Source organism: Branchiostoma lanceolatum, chromosome 17 (assembly GCF_035083965.1).
Source record: "Branchiostoma lanceolatum isolate klBraLanc5 chromosome 17, klBraLanc5.hap2, whole genome shotgun sequence".
Lineage (NCBI taxonomy): Eukaryota > Metazoa > Chordata > Leptocardii > Amphioxiformes > Branchiostomatidae > Branchiostoma > Branchiostoma lanceolatum.
Window position 1 is genome coordinate 621,229 of NC_089738.1, and position 19,868 is coordinate 641,096.

At 41.6% G+C, this 19,868-nt stretch overlaps 3 protein-coding genes across 5 annotated transcripts; 2 read left to right on the forward strand and 1 right to left on the reverse strand.

Moving 5' to 3' along the window:
- Nucleotides 1-229: 229 nt before the first annotated feature.
- LOC136422545 (uncharacterized) lies at nt 230-3,520 on the forward strand. Its single transcript, XM_066410318.1, has 4 exons — nt 230-376; nt 1,015-1,339; nt 1,486-1,598; nt 1,784-3,520. The coding sequence occupies exons 1-4, from the start codon at nt 335-337 to the stop codon at nt 3,122-3,124; spliced, it is 1,821 nt and encodes a 606-aa protein (XP_066266415.1). The 5' UTR covers nt 230-334; the 3' UTR covers nt 3,125-3,520.
- LOC136422546 (streptococcal hemagglutinin-like) lies at nt 2,494-7,068 on the reverse strand. 2 transcript variants are annotated; one of them, XM_066410320.1, is made up of 4 exons: nt 6,918-7,068; nt 6,246-6,306; nt 4,934-5,102; nt 2,494-4,662 (listed from the first exon to the last, which is right to left on the reverse strand). In XM_066410320.1, the coding sequence occupies exon 4, from the start codon at nt 4,489-4,491 to the stop codon at nt 3,268-3,270; it is 1,224 nt and encodes a 407-aa protein (XP_066266417.1). In that variant the 5' UTR covers nt 4,492-4,662; nt 4,934-5,102; nt 6,246-6,306; nt 6,918-7,068; the 3' UTR covers nt 2,494-3,267. The 2 variants fall into 2 exon arrangements, with proteins under 2 accessions (XP_066266417.1, XP_066266416.1); XM_066410319.1 differs by having other exon boundaries at nt 6,246-6,714.
- LOC136422548 (basic phospholipase A2 PA-11-like) lies at nt 3,022-15,964 on the forward strand. 2 transcript variants are annotated; one of them, XM_066410322.1, is made up of 5 exons: nt 3,022-3,025; nt 9,813-9,881; nt 13,688-13,853; nt 14,292-14,497; nt 15,321-15,964. In XM_066410322.1, the coding sequence occupies exons 2-5, from the start codon at nt 9,845-9,847 to the stop codon at nt 15,473-15,475; spliced, it is 564 nt and encodes a 187-aa protein (XP_066266419.1). In that variant the 5' UTR covers nt 3,022-3,025; nt 9,813-9,844; the 3' UTR covers nt 15,476-15,964. The 2 variants fall into 2 exon arrangements, with proteins under 2 accessions (XP_066266419.1, XP_066266418.1); XM_066410321.1 differs by lacking the exon at nt 3,022-3,025 and having other exon boundaries at nt 9,725-9,881.
- The last annotated feature ends 3,904 nt before the right edge of the window (nt 15,965-19,868 follow it).

The window sequence follows — 19,868 nt, forward strand, 5'->3', positions numbered from 1 at the left end:
TTCATTTACTATCATTCACATTCAATTTGTTAAAAAGATAGCATCTGATAGTAGCCACTGTGAATTATGAACGTCGTAATAGAACACATACTATAGTATGGGGCTAACAAATTGATTTAGGGGGTGCGAAATCCCTAGCGATTTCGCACTCCTGGAGTTGCGAGATCACCAGAGGGGTGCACGCTCCTCCACAGCGTCCTTTCTTTCCCCTAATAGACCCCTTTCCAATTACGGCGGCCATTTTGAATTTTTCTCGCGAGAGCACATTCCAGCGCGCGCGCGCGAGATCTCATCAAAACACCCGGTAAACTTGTCTCGAGCCCACACAGTTAACATGGCGTCTCCAATGGGAAGCACTGCCGAGCCATCTTCAGAGGTTAGTTGTGCTCTTCATTGACGGCATCCGCCGATATATACGCATGCCACGGGTAGAGAATATTGTTGTGGACACGTAGACTTCATATCGGGTGGTATAATTGTAAATTTCTGTTCAATTTTCACAATTTCTGACGGGCTGTTTTGACGCTTATTTAGCTACGGTAAGAAAATCGTGCGTGTTTACGTCCCCTTTGCTTGTAGATTCCCGGGACAAATTTTGCTCAAGCCGGAAAAAAATCCCACAGAAGCGTACACATATCGGACTGAGATCCTTGTAGGTAGAAACTTTTAGGAATTTTGGCGATTTTGACCGTAATTTTTTCGACGCCAACCTATCGGTTTGCATGGCTTGGGGAGGCTTACGCGAACGTGACGCGTGGGCTGTGGGGAGGGGGGCGTGTTTTGTTTGTGTATGGCGTTTGTTTTGGACACTTTCGTCATCGCTTTGCCGACAATATTTTGAATTTTCGCCGGGTAAAACACATCAGAAACGTGCGCATACCGGCCTGGGGTCCTTCCGCTGGCTTCATGGGCGATTTCTTTGTCTGCCAAGATTAGCTTGGGGGTGGGGAGTTATGAGTGGGGAGGGGGCGTGTCTACAATGTATAACGTTTTGCATTTGCTCTTCTTTTTCAGGTCAACACGGACGGCGGTGAAAGAAAAAGAAAATTCACGTCCGGGGGGACATACTGCAAAGCCTATGGATGCAACAGTCGTCAGTTCAAGGGTGTCAAGGGAGAGAGAGTGCCAACAAACATCTCATTTTTCACGGTCCCTCAAAAAGTACTTAATCATAAGAAGTCACTTGAGCACTGGGCTTGTCTGGTAAAAAGACAGCTCGGAAAGGACAATTTTACCATGAACAAGAAGACTGCGTTTTGTGAAAAACATTTTAAAGAATCCGACATCATCAGGCTGACAGGATCTGGAGTTCTGCGCAAGATTCCAAAGCTCAGGGACGGTAAGTTAATATTATTTTTCCCCCGTGCATCAATGTACATGTATGTGCTTTTGATGGAAGTCAAACGATGCCTGCTTTTCACACAAAACGGTGTTCAATTTAACTAGTCATTTGTAATAAAATGTCCATTATTGCATTTGTCTTAGGTGCAGCACCAGTGATTCATTCCTGGTCAAATGCCAAACCAGAGAGGCCAACACCAAAGGAGAGACATTGCTCTGCTCCAAAGAAGCCCAAAAGTTCACATGGACTTAACTTGGTAAGTGTAATACATATGTCTTAAGTCTATGATGGAACTCGTGTATGCCATCTGCTAATTGCAAAAAGATATATGCAATAGTATGATACATTGGTGAACATTGAGTTAAGTTTCATATAGTACTTGCATGTAATGATGAATCCATAGTATGTACACTCCAATAAGCTTTTTTTCCTCTCTTATAGAATGATGTATCTGGACCTGGTACTCCTGCCATGGACATAGGCAGTGGTTCTGGCCCGGACCCTGATGTCTGCATGGACACAGAAACATTGGCCGTTGATGACAGCACTATAGCAACTTCAGACAGGTCCATGGAGACATTAATATCCCCAACACCTGTGAAAGTGAGCGTTTCTACACAGACATCTTGGACACCTGTAACTGCTTCCACCCAGACTGGGAATGATTCCACTGTTATAAATGACCATGGGTATACCTTTGTGAAAGATAACTCACAGACTTTAGAGTCCTACAAGGACTACGTTGTGAAGTTGGAAAACAAACTTATGATGGTTGAGAAGGAGTGTGATAGTCTTAAGAAATCAGTTACCATCTTAAAAGCGCAGATAATGGAGTTCAAGACATTTTCAGCTCTGACATTTAAGGAAGACAGTGCTGCTATTAGATTTTACACAGGGTTCGAAAGTTTTGATGATTTCCTGGACATGTATGAGTACCTGGCTCCCAAAGCTATTAATCTCCAGTACAGGAGGAGTGGTAAAACTGTACGTGATTCCAAGCCATATCAGAGGCCAGGGAGATGTAGAACAGGGCCAAAGAGGAAGTGTAGCCTCTTAGACCAGTTCTTTCTTGTAATGGTTAGACTGAAGGTTGGATTGTTCCACAAAGATCTTGCCATCAGGTTTGGTTTGTCAGAAAGCACAGTCTCTCGTATTGTAAGCACCTGGGTAAACTTCCTTTATTGTGAGCTTCCAAAAATGTTTCCGTTTCCATCACAATCAGTTATCAGGGCAAACATGCCATTACAGTTCTCTAAGTATCCTACCACTAGAATCATAATTGACTGCACAGAGATCTTCATCGAAGTTCCATCTGCCATGCTTGCACAGTCCCAGACCTGGTCCAACTACAAACATCATAACACATGGAAGGTACTAGTAGGAATCAGTCCAAATGGCATGATAACTTTCGTTTCGGAGTTGTGGTCGGGCAGAGTTTCTGATAAGGCTATAACTAGAGATTCTGGTGTACTAGACCTTTTAGAACCAGGGGATAATGTTATGGCAGACCGTGGCTTTGATATCACAGATATTCTGCCACCGGGGGTAACATTGAACATCCCACCGTTCAAGGGAGATCGTGCAGCTCTTTCTCCATCAGAAGTTCAGGAGACAATGGACATTGCATGTGTCCGAATTCATGTAGAAAGGGCAATTGGGAGAATTAAGAATTACCACATTCTAGACGGAGTAATGCCCATTACACACACAAAGGATGTAGACCAGATATTCAAAGTATGTGCATACCTCAGTAACTTCTTACCACCACTTGTTGAGAAATGAAGATCAACCTTCCAGAACCATTCTTACTCATGCTATTGAGAAATGGTAATGTATATATATATCATCAAATAGTTTTTCAAAGTATATACAAAAGTCCTCAATGCATTTTCAAGTTGTGTAGCATTTGTTTTGCACCACTCTGCTCAGACCTTAGACAGGTAAGGTCTCCACTGACCTGTGTTATACATACCATAGAGTTTTTTACCCCTCTTTACCCTTTGTGTCAAAAGTTCCGGAAGTATGGCTGTCTTGTAAAAGTGATCAAGCTTTGGGATGTTTTTTTTCTGCCATTCTAAATCTACCTTAATTCGTTCACAGAAGATATTAGCCTTGCCAAAGTATACAACAAAGTCTACCCAATGTAAGTTACAGCAATAAAGCTGACCCTGTACCTGATGATAATACTTGTGTGTCTTCTTGAGTCCTATACCATTGTCTACACTTGTTAAGAAGAAAGTCTTATCTTGAACAGCCTCTTGTACTGTCAGTCCTTTCTTGCTATGCGGACATTTCACTTCCACGCCTCCAATGACTTGTCCATGGCTCACCACCAGTCTGTCAACAGAGGCACCGAGCCAGGGTCTCTCAAGAGACAGAACAAGTCCTACTTCTGTGCATGTTGCACCAGGGTTTGCTTGTTGGAGGGACTTAACATACTCCCCCACTGCAACATCCTCAAAGCGGTTTCCATATTGAGTTGCCTTGGTGGAGAAAGTGCGGTACATAATGGACCGAACCTTGTTGGATGGTTCGACTCTACATGTGATTGCAGAGGAAAAGTTTGACGCTGTCAGTTTTTTCTGCCTTTCTTCCTTCCAGGATTCACTACTAGATTGTCCCCGGGTTGCTATTTCAGTTGCAGTTTGTTCTTCTTTTGTGATTTTTATGGCCTGAACATATGTGTCCATCATATCTGTGAAGGAGCTTTCAGAAAAGTCGTAATAATCATTGAAGGGAGTGGTGTCTGTCGCTGAAGTGGAGTCTGTCGCTGAAGTGGTGTCTGTCGCTGAAGTGGAGTCTGTCGCTGAAGTGGAGTCTGTCGCTGAAGTGGAGTCTGTCGCTGAAGTGGAGTCTGTCGCTGAAGTGGAGTCTGTCGCTGAAGTGGAGTCTGTCGCTGAAGTGGAGTCTGTCGCTGAAGTGGAGTCTGTCGCTGAAGTGGAGTCTGTCGCTGAAGTGGAGTCTGTCGCTGAAGTGGAGTCTGTCGCTGAAGTGGAGTCTGTCGCTGAAGTGGAGTCTGTCGCTGAAGTGGAGTCTGTCGCTGAAGTGGAGTCTGTCGCTGAAGTGGAGTCTGTCGCTGAAGTGGTGTCTGTCGCTGAAGTGGTGTCTGTCGCTGAAGTGGAGTCTGCCTCATCATACAGCACGAACATGGACTTTGGGTTTCTCTTTTGATATTTTGCCTTCAACTTGTTCAGGGCTTCAATGTCTATCTCCCTCTGGTGGGGTGCCCGTGGATCATAGTGACTTGTTTGTATATATTCAACTTTCTTCCCATAGCTTATTTTCCCCAGTTTTACCTTTCTAATGGACTCAGCTTCAACCTGTTGGAAAAATATAAGAATAGTTGTGCATTAGCTTGATGACTCAATGGGAAGCAACATTATTGTAGCTTTAAAACCTAAATCATCTTTATTTCAGATTAAGCATCACTTCATTGAAGGTAAAGACTCATGTAATAGTCACAGACACAAGCCTGCAAAGACAAAGCTGAGTGACAACACAGTCGTAACACTTAATGGTGATAGAATATCACTTCAATGGACAATCAAAGTGTGATATATTAGCACAAATTTTTTGAAGAGGAAATCTAACCTTGTCGTTACGTGGAACGTTCCACTTTGAAAGTTCAGATGTGGATGAAAGTCGGGATGTGGATGGCAGGGGTGTTGGGTGTTCTTTCAGATCTGTCTTGTTGAACGCCTCTATGGCAAACAGCAGTCCACCAATATGATTACATTTCCCCTGGCCTCCAGGTAATGTCCTGTAGTAAAAATATTGAACTTGTTACTAGAATAGTACAAAAAAAAGACTAAAACTGTAATAAAGTTAATATACAATCTGTATAAGTCAGCAATCTCATCAATGTCAGTGTGAAGCCAACGGGGCTAACACAGATAGATCTTTCATTAGAGGTCATCTGTGTAGTGTATTGCTGTGGAAAAGGGACTATGCAGTGGTGATGCGACAAGAAGAAGAAGGGGTGCCCAGGCGATCATCATCTTGAAATCCTGAAAGTTTTTCCATAATGTGAGTTAGTTAATTTGGATATCAATGTGAGTAGTGAGTGGAACAAAAGCCAACTGGGCTTGCATAGATGGATTTGTCAGTCACCCTGCTGGACAATTACATGCCGCCCTCTGTACTGTGCCGTTGTGGAATGCGATGATGGGGGAATACTTAATCTTCTTCATGCTGGGGATGACTTTGGCCCGGACATACACTGTGTTGTGTTTCTTTGCTATTTCAATATTTTTTACATTACCTTCAGAAAAGTATTGGAAACCTCTTAATTTTTTGTATGACGTTGTTGCGAGTTCAGTGTGCTGGTACTTCTTTTTCTGGCAAATCAAGTAATCATAGAGTCCGGCAAAGTTAAAAGATGGCAACTGTCTCATATCGTTATTGAATATGGACCGACTGGTTTCCTGTTCAAGTGATTTGTATGAGGGATCAATAGTGCTAGACGTGCCAGCATCAGTACTACATGTACTGGCATTTTCAGGGCCTCCCTGCAGCCTCTCAAGATGGGCATTGGCCCTTGCGACCAAAACAGACTTGTTACCACTCTGCACAAGTCCATATGACTTAAGAACTAATTTCAAATCTTGTACCCGCAGACGCTCAAGGTCATCCCTCGTTCGCAGCCTCTTTTCTCCAAAAACCAGACCTGAGGATGAAATCATAAAATGGAACAGGACAGAATAATGTGTCAATTTCAATACCTTGGATTGAGTTTGATGTGACTAAGTAAAGATGAGCAAATATGATATTAAAAATATGTTTGGACTATAAATAATAGTATAATATTAGAAGGGGATGCATGGCTACCTATTCTATACAAGTCACAGGAAACAAAGCTGTAATGAAATGGTTCAAAAGAATAATAGATAACCCAACGACTTACAGGGAGGATCATAGGCCTCAGTGGTCGTATCTGACACACTTTCTGCGGACGGCGTGTTGACCTGAAAAAGAAGAGCAAATGCAAAACGTCATTCATAACCTATCTCCCCAAGCTAATCTTGGCAGACAAAGAAATCGCCCATGAAGCCAGCGGAAGGACCCCAGGCCGGTATGCGCACGTTTCTGATGTGTTTTACCCGGCGAAAATTCAAAATATTGTCGGCAAAGCGATGACGAAAGTGTCCAAAACAAACGCCATACACAAACAAAACACGCCCCCCTCCCCACAGCCCACGCGTCACGTTCGCGTAAGCCTCCCCAAGCCATGCAAACCGATAGGTTGGCGTCGAAAAAATTACGGTCAAAATCGCCAAAATTCCTAAAAGTTTCTACCTACAAGGATCTCAGTCCGATATGTGTACGCTTCTGTGGGATTTTTTTCCGGCTTGAGCAAAATTTGTCCCGGGAATCTACAAGCAAAGGGGACGTAAACACGCACGATTTTCTTACCGTAGCTAAATAAGCGTCAAAACAGCCCGTCAGAAATTGTGAAAATTGAACAGAAATTTACAATTATACCACCCGATATGAAGTCTACGTGTCCACAACAATATTCTCTACCCGTGGCATGCGTATATATCGGCGGATGCCGTCAATGAAGAGCACAACTAACCTCTGAAGATGGCTCGGCAGTGCTTCCCATTGGAGACGCCATGTTAACTGTGTGGGCTCGAGACAAGTTTACCGGGTGTTTTGATGAGATCTCGCGCGCGCGCGCTGGAATGTGCTCTCGCGAGAAAAATTCAAAATGGCCGCCGTAATTGGAAAGGGGTCTATTAGACCCGGGCCTGGGCATAGCGGGGCGCATTCACTGGGGCGCATTAGCGTGTGAGCGTTTCTCTGTGTCCTGGGAAAGAGAACGCAGTTTGTGTGCGCAACGCATGCTGGGAAACTCAAACTGTCCTGGGGACGAGTGTTTTGCCGCGGGAGAGTGCCAAACTCCCTCCCGTGGCAAAGTAGGGTCCGTGACATAACTCCCCTCCGAGCGCAATGTAGAGAGGTAATCTTAACACCCTAACAGCGCCAACGATAAGGTACTTTGTAAATCTCTGTTTCTTATAACATAACACACTTGAGCAACATTTTACCCCCCAAGATAGCGAACTTTCGTCTTGTTTCAAACGTGTTTAGTTAGAAGAAATAACGGTTAACTACCAGTGTAGAAGGTCGCCCGTTACGTACTGGTGTACACAACTACGTGCGGAGGAACAAGAAAGGCACAAAACAAAACAAAAACGACAGCTGTGAATTCCAGAAGTTTATTTTGTTGAGCTTGATCGGCAGTTGATGTGACATAATTCTAAGCCCACGATAAACCTATGGCTTCTTCACGGCGCTGGGTACGAGCGTGAGAGGGGTGCGAAATCGCCAGGGATTTCGCACCGGGGGGTGCAAATTCACTAGTGATTTCGAACCAGGGGGTTCAAATTCACGGGGGGTGCGAGATGCCTGTGACACCGGCACATTGTCTGGCGTTGCACAAAATCGGAAGGTGCATTTACAAAAACGTCTCAAGGCGTTTACCGGTTGAAAAGGAGAGAGTGGAGGTTTCATGAATCGTATGGAGGCATTTCTTTCTCAAATATATTCTTAACCCTCATCAGACCGACGAATCTGGCCGTATTTGGTCCAAACGGACCCAACTTCGTTTTGCCCACTAAATATATTTCTGGTGGATCTTTTTGTAATCAGTATCATAATCTATGCAGAAGATGGGGATAAACCGCATTTCGCTTTTCAAATCTACAATACTCCCCTTATTTCAACAGTTTCAGTGCCCTATCATTTCACTTAAACAGCCAAGACAGAGATGTTGAGCGAAATTATCAAGTCAAATTTTTCTTTTTCTTTAAAATCACGGATTTCAATTGGTAAAGATGTAGAACATCTTATTAACATGCTCTTAGTCAAACACAATCGATTACAATTGGTTTGGCGAAAAAAAAAAAATCAAGAATGGATTTTAAACTACATGTACCGTCTAACAGTCCAAATAGGCTTTTAAACAGCCAAAACATAGGTTTTGAGCAAAATTATGCAGTCAATTTTTTTCTGCAAAATTGCGGATTTCAATTGGAAAAGATGTCAAACAACTTATTAAGCCATTCTAAGTCCTAAACAATTGATAACAATTGGTTTGGCGGAAAAAAAATCAAGAACGGATTTTACACGGCAAGTACCGTCTAACAGTCCTAATAGACTTTTAAAGCAATATCATCGCTTCGAAAAGCATTCTGATAGCATAAGAATGTTATCGAATAAGGAAAATTGGAATTTATGTGAAAATATGCATCATAGTCTGCCACCTAGACACACACATAATTATATCCTTGTCAATTTTCATCACAAAGATCTTTTCTGCTTGTTATTTTTGTGATTTCTGTTGACAAATTGTTCAATTAATCTATCTGACATGCTTTAAGTGTACAGAATTAGTACTCATTTGTCTCATTATCATAATTTATGCAAAATTAGTAAAAATCACATCTTACACCGAAATTTTGCATTTATTCTGAAATAAGCCGGTATCATACTTTTCTATGCGACAATAAATTGTTGCTATAATATCAATTATACCAATTTCTAATATTTGACAGGAATTTTTTTCATATTACGTAATAAACAATGCAAAATCATCAGGGGTCTGTTTTGACCCCAGCGGACAACACGCAAACTTTAGAGTATAACTCCCACAAAAATCGGCCAATCCCGGTAAATATTTATCAGCAGTTGTAATATATGTACACAAACAGACTCATAGACCCGACGACAATTGTTGATATGGCACACATTTATACACGCCTGGGATTCAAACGGACCCCATACGGTCGGATGTGGGTTAAGAGTGGCGTGAAAAGGTGTATTATGTTATGGCTTCTTAACTTAATTAAAGTAGAGGTGAATTTCTGGTGTCTGATACAGCTTTAAGTACTAGCATATACATATAACAGTGCTGGAAAGACGTCAGCATTGGTTTGAAGAACTTCCAGTGCTGGAAAGATGTCGGCACTCGTTGTCCAGTACTGAGAATTTTAAAGCACTGGTGTTTCAGTGCTGACTTGTCCCCGAGCACTGGCAAATCAAGTCTGGAAGGTGTGACTTTTGTAATTCAGCACTTTGATTGAGTCCACTGCTGACGACCTTTGACCTAGCCCGCCATTCTGTGCTGACAGGAGTTCGGCACTGGAACACCGGTACTGAGAGGCAGTTCAGCACTGGAAACCACGTGCAGAGACTTGAATTCCAGTGCCGTAAAAGCTTCAGCGCTAGAAAAAAAGCCGTCCAATGCATGTACAATGTATATCTACTATCACAGACTAGTCATTATTTACATACTAATGCCACAACACAGTTATGTAATTGTTGTCTTCAACACCAATTGTGGACCGACCGGTTCTACAGGGTAGACATAAGTAGGGTAGATTATTGAGAAGGGTTTCCGTCTCTGCAACATATGTTGATAAGCGTAATGATTGTAAGACGTTGCTGGTGAGAATGTCATATTTTCGTGCCAGAATTCTCCTTCTGCTCGCTCCCTGGATGATTCTGCCTGTGTGCGTCGCGCTTGGTACAGGAGGTAAGGGTCACTGCCCTCATTATGTGAGCAGGTGGTGTGGAACTGTCGAGAGGTTCTGGGCGGCTGAATGCTACATGTATGAGCAATACTGACTTTCTGAAGTGTGTCTAAACCATACCAAAAGTGCAGAATATGTTTATATTTTCCCTTCATACATATAACGTTAGATTGAATGCATGGTTAGTAAGATATGTCAGCCTCAAAATTGAAACCTTCCCCCAGAGTGTGTTTTGATAATTCCGTACTAGTAAATGGCGAGCATATACAGCATAGGTATTGTTGTTTTGAAAAGACACTCTGCCTTCTACGTGTTATAGATTATGTCAGTATAGGTATATAGGGGATACAGGGTTCTTGTTGCGGCTGAATCGCATTTTCTGTTCACGCTGACCAAGACAAAAGCATCCACTGTCTCAAAGTACGGCTGGGTCTTGTTTGAGTAGCAAAGTTAATTGGCCCAAATATTTTGAATTTAACGTTAGCGTAAGCAGATAAATGATCATTGAGTATATATAATAATAGTTTATTGCAAATTCATGCCCGTAGGCTAATTGCATGTTGACAACAGTGTCGAAATACAAATGCACGGTAAAACAAAAGGTATACATGTAATACAAGATCATTCTATATTGCTATTCTATAGTAAGATTCTATATCTATGGTACTAATGCGGGGTTTGATTTCTTCTCTGAAAGCAGTGTTAAATAAAAAGTCCCACACTTTCAATGATGAGTGGGTTGAGAGATTTTAAAAGGAATATGAGTTTCTGTGTATTTCTAAATTCAGAAAAGTTTTTGGAGATTTCGGATACTTTCGTGAATAATCTGTTTCTTTCGGCTTCAAATTCGGGACATTCGCATATAAAATGTATTTCATTTTCCACTGCTTTTGTTGCACACTGTTTACATGTTCTGTCCTGGACCGGTAGCTTTTTGTATCTCCCTTTCTCTATTTCTAATGGGTGCGCGCTAATTCTTATCTTACATATTGCCGCACGTTGGTCAAAGTCATTATGATACAGATAATTTTCCATGTCGTAGATCGTTTTTACGTTTTTTCTAAAATCTTAGTTTTCCTTCATCTTTCAACAGGTTATGAAAGAATGTTTGAATATACATATCTTCTAATCGTCTTCTTAACAGTGCAAATGTCTGTCTAATGTCTATATTAGCGTTGTCGGTATACCAAATGTATGAGTAGCCACAATTGTCAAGTACTTCCTTTACATGTTGAGTCCAGTTTTTCCTACGATTATTCACAGGTATATGTTGTTGTGACAGAAGTGCGTCTACTTGGAGAGGATGTGAGGAAATGTCTAGTTGTCTGAGTCGTAGCCAGCATTTGACTATGCGGACTGAAACATCTAGATCGACTGGAAATGAACCCAGCTCCGCTCTACATGCTACGTTACTTGAGCTTCTTTGGACACCAAGTATATTTTTACAAAATCTGTTTTGAATTATCTCGATAGGACACTTATCGTTCAGGTAATCCTTTCCCCAAATTTCGCAACCGTACAACATGATAGACTTAATACATGCGTTGTATATCATTAACAGGGCCTTAGGAGACAATGGTGAGCGAATCAAATGTTTGAGACTGAAAATGGCTTTACGCGCTTTTTGTGATAATTGATTTTTGGCAAGAGAAAAACTGCCCGACGACGACAACATCAAACCTAAATAGCAGTAAGAACTTGCGGTTTCAATGCTCTCTGAACCAATGAAAAAATTCACGTCCTTGAATAGGCGTCCAGTTTTGTTAAAAATCATCACTTTTGTTTTTTTCTGATTCACTTGTAATTTCCTCGAGGTGTGGCTCCCCTCGATATATAGAACACGTGCATGTTTGTGATCTTACGTGTGTGTCTTTGGTTCATGTGTGTGTGTGTTTATGTGTATCAGTATGTGTGTGTAGGAATGTGTTTGTGTTGTATGTCCATATGTATTTGCGCATGTGTGTGTGTGTGTGTGTGTGTGTGTGTGTGTGTGTGTGTGTGTGTGTGTGTGTGTGTGTGTGTGTGTGTGTGTGTGTGTGTGTGTGTGCAGACAATCCATTGTTACCGCCATGAAATGTGTCATGGAGGTCATGTTTTCAGCAGTGTTTGTGTGTCTGCCTGGCTGTCAGTAAACAAGATAACTCAAAAACGGCTGGATAGATTTTTGAATTTTTTTCTATGCATCAACCCCAGTCCACAGCTTATCAGCTGGGCTGTCAGTTATTACTTGACAGGACGCTGTCGTACAGCACTGAGGGGGGCGTTATTGGGTTGGCCGACCACTACCCGACGGGGCTGAATCGCAAGGGTCTGGAGGCTGCCATTTTGGCGCCAAGGTGACCTCAAAACGACAATTGCCCGAGGTGTGGCCATTGAACTGTATGGTTATGAACCACTCACACCGGGAAGAACCCCGACTTTTCTATAAGTGTGGTGGGATCTTTAAGGTCCTCGAGGTGTGGCTCTCCTCAAACACGGGACCTCCATTTAGCGTCCTATCCGAGGGACGCCCTAACCGATGTTAGGTACTCATTTACACCTGAGTAAAGTGAGGAAAGTTGAAGTGAGCCAAGGGCACAACATCGGGGCATATCGGTGGTCTCGAACCCGCGACCTCTCGGTTGCGGGCGAGACACCCTACCGATTGCGCCACGCGATGCCTCACATATTTGGTGTGTTGGTAGGGTTTGGCAAAAAATTGGAAATAATTAGATTTTGGACCCCCTATACTATAGCGGCTTCTCAAGATACTGCAGCGGAACTTCATGTTTTAATATCTCATGTTTTGGACATACTATGGTCGCGGGTCTTTGTCGGTAGATAGCTCTTGTACTCGGAGAGAAGTGGCATAAGTTTTGGCCCCCTAGCGGCTAGTTCATGAATTGCAGGGACATTTTGTCAAAATGTTCCGAAGAGGATAACTCAATAAGGGAATGACGGATTTTCATTATTTTTGGTATGTATACATAGGTAGTTTAGACAAATACGTATGAAGTGAAATACAATTTATGCAAATTAGGAGGATGTGTATGTATAATTAATGAGAACATTCTAAAACATTCAGCTTTTTCAATGTATCTCTTGACCCGGACATGCTGTGGTCTTGGCATTTTGATGGCAGATAGGGGTAGCATTTGACGTCAGGACAAAGTGTGGCAGGTTTGGGCCCGATAACGTTTGGTTTTGAAACTACAAGGGCGTCATTCTAGGCATGCAGATAGCTCTAGCAGAGATGTACATAATTAGATATGTATTGCGCAGATAATGGCTTGATCTGCATGATTCTTTATGAAGTCACTTCCGAAATGTTTCTAACGTATATAGATAAGTTCACACTCGTTCAAAATTTCTTTTTTAATTATTTCAACAATTAAGAACTATTTTGACTGAAATATTCCTTTATGTAAACATCTGTGAAGTTATTAAAACATTATCTGAAAACCCTCTCGGTGACTTGGAATCTTATTCTTGTGGTATTCAGAAGTTATGTAAATGTGAACATCGTTAAATATCAATTACGCTAATGAGGACCTCGTTTGCATAACTGATGATAAAATGCTACAATAACTTTCTTTGTTAAGGTGAGACTGTCATACTTTGGACACTTTTGCTATTTGGGTGGAGAAGATAATCAACAGATATGATTTATGCAAATGATGAACTTATTTCCATAATCAATGATAACACTCATAATTCGTCTGCCATGTGATATTAATTTCAAAGGAGTCAGTTTGCAGTCGTTGAAAATATGGAAGGGATTTATAATTGGTACAAGACTCAGTAACAGCTGTTTAATTTGTTTATACAGTCGCAGAGAGGCCACAATCTAAACGTCACGACAAAAGAAACTTTGTCCAGCTCGGGAACATGATGATGTGCGCTACCGGGCGGTTCCCGTCTGACTACCTGGACTACGGCTGTTTCTGTGGACCTGGCGGCGACATGAAACACGCGGCGATAGACGACACAGACCAGTCAGTACTTTATCAAGACATATTAGCTTAGGGACACCCGGCAATAAAGGATTATTTTCCCGTATGTGCCGGTTCGTGGGCGGTCGAGGGAAAACCATAACTGCTGTAGAATGATCTGAAGAATATTTTCATTATTGGGCCTTACCTGTACATGAGCACTGCCGGCGTGTTAATGTTGGGGACTTTGTAACACGATAATTCAAAATAATAAATCGAAATGCATCCTTTTTTAGGGTTGAAAGAACCATAGACAGCGAATAAGATACTGACTTAATGCATATTATGCAAATTGGGTTAAAGATGACACTCGAAGAGATCAATTATGCCGATAAAAGACTGCTTTGCTTTTTGGTTATCTAATCGTATAATTCGTTGATCCCATTAGATGGCCATGGTGTGATATTTTGCCTTTTGACTCAGTGTTTTTGACCTTACTAGGTGCTGCAAGGACCATGACTTCTGTTATGAATACCTGTCGCGGCGCTGCCCAAGCTATCTGTTTGGACTCGTCCCGTTCCCGTATCTGGCCATCTACAGCTACAAGTACGACTCCTGCATGTCTGTGTTCGGCACAGGTTGGGTGGAGGTATCTCCAGGCGTTTATCAGGCACCAGAGCGCACAGCAAACGTCACTATCCAGTGTGGTAAGCTATAATTACTCAAGGATGTTCCTGGTCCTATGTAAGCATGGGCAGCAAAAAAAAAGTTGGTAATATGTCAACGGTGTAGTCCATTGTGACCCCCGTGGTCAATTGTAGTTCGGGTAGAAAGAAGTGCGTCACAGAACTTGACGAAGCCGAATGGATTCTTCAGCGTAGCGTAGACTGAGGTAAATGGTTGAGAAACATGCCAGTTTCGAGACTGTATGAGCGGGATTGCGACGTTTGTTCGGTCGGCGTTTCAGTGATCTCCCCCCCCCCCCACCTCCAGCGATCTCGCCCCGGCCCCCCTTCCCCGGGGAATTTCCTGGCGACTTTGCAATCTAGCCCCCTCCCCGCCACATCGATAATTTGACACCATATGTATAGGAGAGAATATATCATATAGTTACGTCATGTTTCTTCTTTTCTTTTCATTCTTCTTCTCATCCATAAGTACAGAACCCCACGACCCAAGTGTCACACTGCTTAATTCGCCTACTTTGAATTCGCAAGGACAATTTGTGAACAGAACAACCTCTCCGCCCATGTAGACAGCCCCCCATGCCATCCCACACGTAACCAGGACACTGCAGCTGCGCCTCCTCCGTCAGCGTGATATCCCTACCGGGAGTTTGCAGACTATGAAGTAGAACTAGAACTACAACTAGAACGGACTGTTTCGTTATTTCTTCGGACTGAATCTCCTCTGAACACGTATTATGTGTACAGATCACCATGCTGTTTTGAACGTTTATCATATTGAATAGCTGATAACTTATTATGTATCGTAATACTAAAGCTGATATTTATTGTTGTACCTATCTAGGCACAAAGCAGTCTGGTGACAAAAGGAGTGCCAAGTGCAGAGAACTGCTGTGCAACTGTGACCGCAAATTTTCCCTCTGCTTGGGAAGAAGTAACTATGACAACAAATACTATTCAGTCAACGTGAGAGAGAAATGCGAGCCTACAGCTCCATGAAATACCGGCCGTCGGATTGGAAAGAAGAAAACGAAATAAGACAGTAAACTTACCTCGTGCCAACTATATAGATTTGTATGTACAATCCTTGGCATCTAACACAGAGCAAATGAATTCGAGGACATTCAGTTGAATAGACCATAAAGAAAGCAATTAGTATCCACGGAAAGTGAAGCAAGTAACACAGGATACCTTCAAACTTTTAACTTAAGAGTTGCAGGGTAAACATTGATATTGCCAAAGGCATTGCGTTTTTATCATAAAGTATATGCTTTGACCCGTGATGTTTGTAAATGTATGTCAATTCGGCTTCTCTGATTTTGAGCTATCTGTAGTTGATATGAACGGTGATGACATATTTTAGTACATCGTGCGTTTGTATTGCAGTTCTTATCGAACTGCTTTGTTACCATTGTCAGCTTTATTCTAAATCTGTTTTTATCATGGATTTATGATTAAGAAATACGTGATATCATATTTTTCACATGAGATCTTGTAACATAAGGATCATATCTATAATTCGTGTACATTATTTCTGTTGAACATGTATCATTTTAAACTTCTCTTGATCTTAAATATTTTCAAAGTGCACCAAATATACGTCTGATTCCTTATTTTAATTAAGCTGCTCTCTTTTGAGGTGTGGTTTATGACCACCTTCTGAAGACAGACAGAAGAATCGAAATATAGATAAGGCAGCGGGGACAGACATAATGAATCCGAAGGTGTCACGGTAGCCTTGTGGTTAAAGTTGTTGACTCAGAACCCGGAGGTGCTGGGTTCGAGTCCCTGACAGGTCACGATGTTGTGCCCCTGGGAAAGACACTTAAACTACCTCCTAACTCGACTCATTAAATGAGTACCTTAGCTTTGGTTGGGGAAGTCCCTCGGATACATGCAGGACGACCCTCGGATAGGAACCCAGTGTCTGGGGAGAGACACACCTGGAGCACGTTAAAGAACCCATCACACTTATAACAACGTGGGAGTCCATCCCAGTATATGCAGCTTGTAGTTGTACCTTTCAGTACAAACCACGAGACGGTTAACGGGGCACGCAAATTCAGAAACATTTAGTAGTAGTACGTGGTCAACTTTGAGGTGGCTAGTTCATTATACAAACAGAACGATATATGCCCAGGGGAAACATGAGGTTACCAGGATCAACAAATCTGCACCTGCAATAAACGTGGAGGATACATAGATTGTGTAAATCGGGTTCACATTATCATTGACAAAGTGGTAATGGATAGGAATGGACCCTTCCCATCAAACACCATATCGAAAATAAAGAACCCTCTGTTACATTTCAAACAGTTCCCTCAAAAATAGCACCAGGGGACAGAAATGGCCGGTGTAGAGCAGGGTACGTACGTACTTTTTGTATGTCTGCTACAAGGACAAAACGAAATAAAAAAGAAATCAGCTTGTCCACGGGGGGGGGGGGGGGGGAGCTCCATCTCCGTGTAATACTGATGACTGGTAATTTGCAAGTGAAAAGGGAACTAAATGAAGAGTATCATGCATGCAGCCAATATGGTGGGAAATCTGCCACAGATACCCTGCTTAAAATATTACACGTGCATCGGCTGTTAAACCCATAATTTGCGATTTTTGTGGAATATGCCTGTAGGAAACCCGTTGCCATGGTAACACTTAAAATCATGAACTCAAATAGATGATCTGTAAGTTCATGATTTTTCGGTCTCGCTTTTGGAATGATGTATAAAGAATTGACCTATGTATGTGAATATAGGATTTGGGTATGACAACAGTACATAGAAAATATCGTTTTGTGTACCAGTTAAAGTGGAATTTTGTCTTAGTACTAATAGTCGCATCTCTTTCTTTACTATAAGTGGGACAAGTCATCACAAAATGAAATTCATCTTTTATATTTTCATTACATGAGGGACACAGTCTCTGGGTGAACCCTATCTAGACTGGTCTTTTAGGTGATTCCTGGGACGGAGGGGGAGGGTCATTCGCCCCCCCTCCATAACTTTAAAACAGTCTATTGTATGATCACCAAATTGACATTGAGTAATTGACATGTCAATAAGAATAAGTCCTGTAATTTTCGGTATGGTTATGAAATAATATGACGTAGTTGTCACACCCTAAATGTAATTTTATTGGCTAAAACCGTCCTAAACGTAAAGCTGTTCTATATAATGCCCTCATGCTCCATGCCCGGCTTTATGGAATTCCCGTAATTATAAAATACATAAAGGTATTAAATAAAAGGTAGGAAAACAAGTGTGGTTGAGCAAGTTTTGTATCCCTAGTCACCCTCCCCCCCCGCACACACCCCTCATCCTCCGCAGTCTAGACAGGGACACTTAACGGGTGCTAATCAGTGAACCACACTTAGATGAATCCAAAACTAATCAATGTTTTTGAAATTTTGTCACAGATTAACAAAAGATACGCCTTTTAAATCCCATACCCGAGTTATTTCCTCCTCCATACAGACACATGTATGATGCTGGCAATGGTACCTAAAGTATTCGTTCCTGTTAAACATTTCTTGAAGAACCAGTTAAACTTTTTTATTCATCTATTTCATCCTGAACAGCTATGATAGTTGATTTCCATTGGGGCCCAGTATAACATATACACAGACAATTATCACAACACGTGTTACAGTTTGGCAGTAGAACGGAAGCTGACAACATACAATGGGTACAGTAAAATCCGGTGCGTCAAACCAAAAGTCAAAAGCCATAAATAAAATCAAATTCGTTCCAGGTCAAACACGATATAGGTCAGTGGAGGTCAGAGGTGAGATAGGTGCATTCAGCTAATAATGTCAACATTTACTTTCCTTCCAAATGCTGCAAGACTGAAATCCCCTTCATTTACCACTGTCAAATTGTAGTATTTTGTCATCGATTATGCAAATTAGGTATTCATTTGAATAATTGATACCTACCGGCATTCCTCTCTTTCTCAGTTACACATGCCACGACTTAAGAGTCCTATAATTGAGTCTCACCCTTCTCATTAAAATTTCCTTATTATTATGCAAATTAGCTACCGATTTGCGTAATAAGCATATTATTTTGTCAATCATCACTTAACCTATCTACATACCAAATATTATGACGATCCGTCAACCACTTCTTGAGTTATACTTTCTCAAAGTTGGAAACGAAATCGTCTCCTGTAGTTCCATAAAAGTCGATAGGTGGCCCAAACCTAAATGACCTGCTTTCCTTTTCAAGAGCTATTTACCACTCATGACCATTACTTGTCCAGAACACTAGATATCAGACCCGAAAGTTCCACTGCAGTACCATAGCAAGCCGCTAGGCAGCCCAAAATCTATTCATTTCGAAGTCTTAAGAAGACCTACCCACATACCAAGTATGAAGACAATCCATCCAGGCATTCTTAAGTTGTCGTGTTGTCTGTTGACACACAAACACACATACTGACGAAAGCATAACCTTCTCGGTGAAGGTAATACGTTCCTAAGGCTGAAAGTTGCACAAAAAAAACTATTCGCAATTACACAACAATTATTACTTTCTAGATTAGCCCAAGATGTCCTAACCTCATCCACTTTTTCTTAGGGCCCTGCTTTTTATTTTTAAGAATGCGTTTTAATGGGAGGGTTGCCAGAGATCAAAGCAATTTTAACATGAAGCCGAAGGCTAAAAGTCGACAAAGAAGTATCCAGAAACAAATTGCAAAAATAATTTTAAAGATCAATGCAGGGCTTCTGAAGATCACCAACTTTGAAGTTTTACCACTTGATCTTGTTTAAAGCTGACTTATTGCTAGGCTAGCTTGTGGGTTATCAGAAAATGGTTGCTTTATAATACAATTGCTGCCTTGTCCGCGATCAATGTCATTTCCAATGCAATTATTTTCTTATATTTAGGGAAACATAACACTTCCTTCTGACGTAGAGTATTCATTTGATAACTGATACGCTGTTTTATTGTTTGTATGTAAAATGTCATATGTCGTCCTTACGCACTTCATATCATATCAATATCTTTTTGGTATGGGGTCCAAATGATATAAATGTACATTTGCAAGAATCTATTTTTTCCAAGCGTCATCTAGCGGTTTCTAGTTAAACTGCCTTGAATCAAGGTTGATCCGGAATTTAGTTTAGACAGTATACAAAGGGCAACTCTTGTAAGAATTTGATACTTCCTACAGGATCTAGTTGGGCCTAGGCCTAGGGGCTGCTTTGACCCCAAACTTGTCAAACTACAGGGAATCACCACAGGAACAATGTCATGGTATAACAGCACAAGACAGGAAGTGATTTCCACATTAACAGACTGTCTCGTTTTGACTCTCCTTCTACCAGATATCATTACAATTCACCCATAGCAAAAATAACCATTTTTGAATCTGAGCTTTTACAAACGTC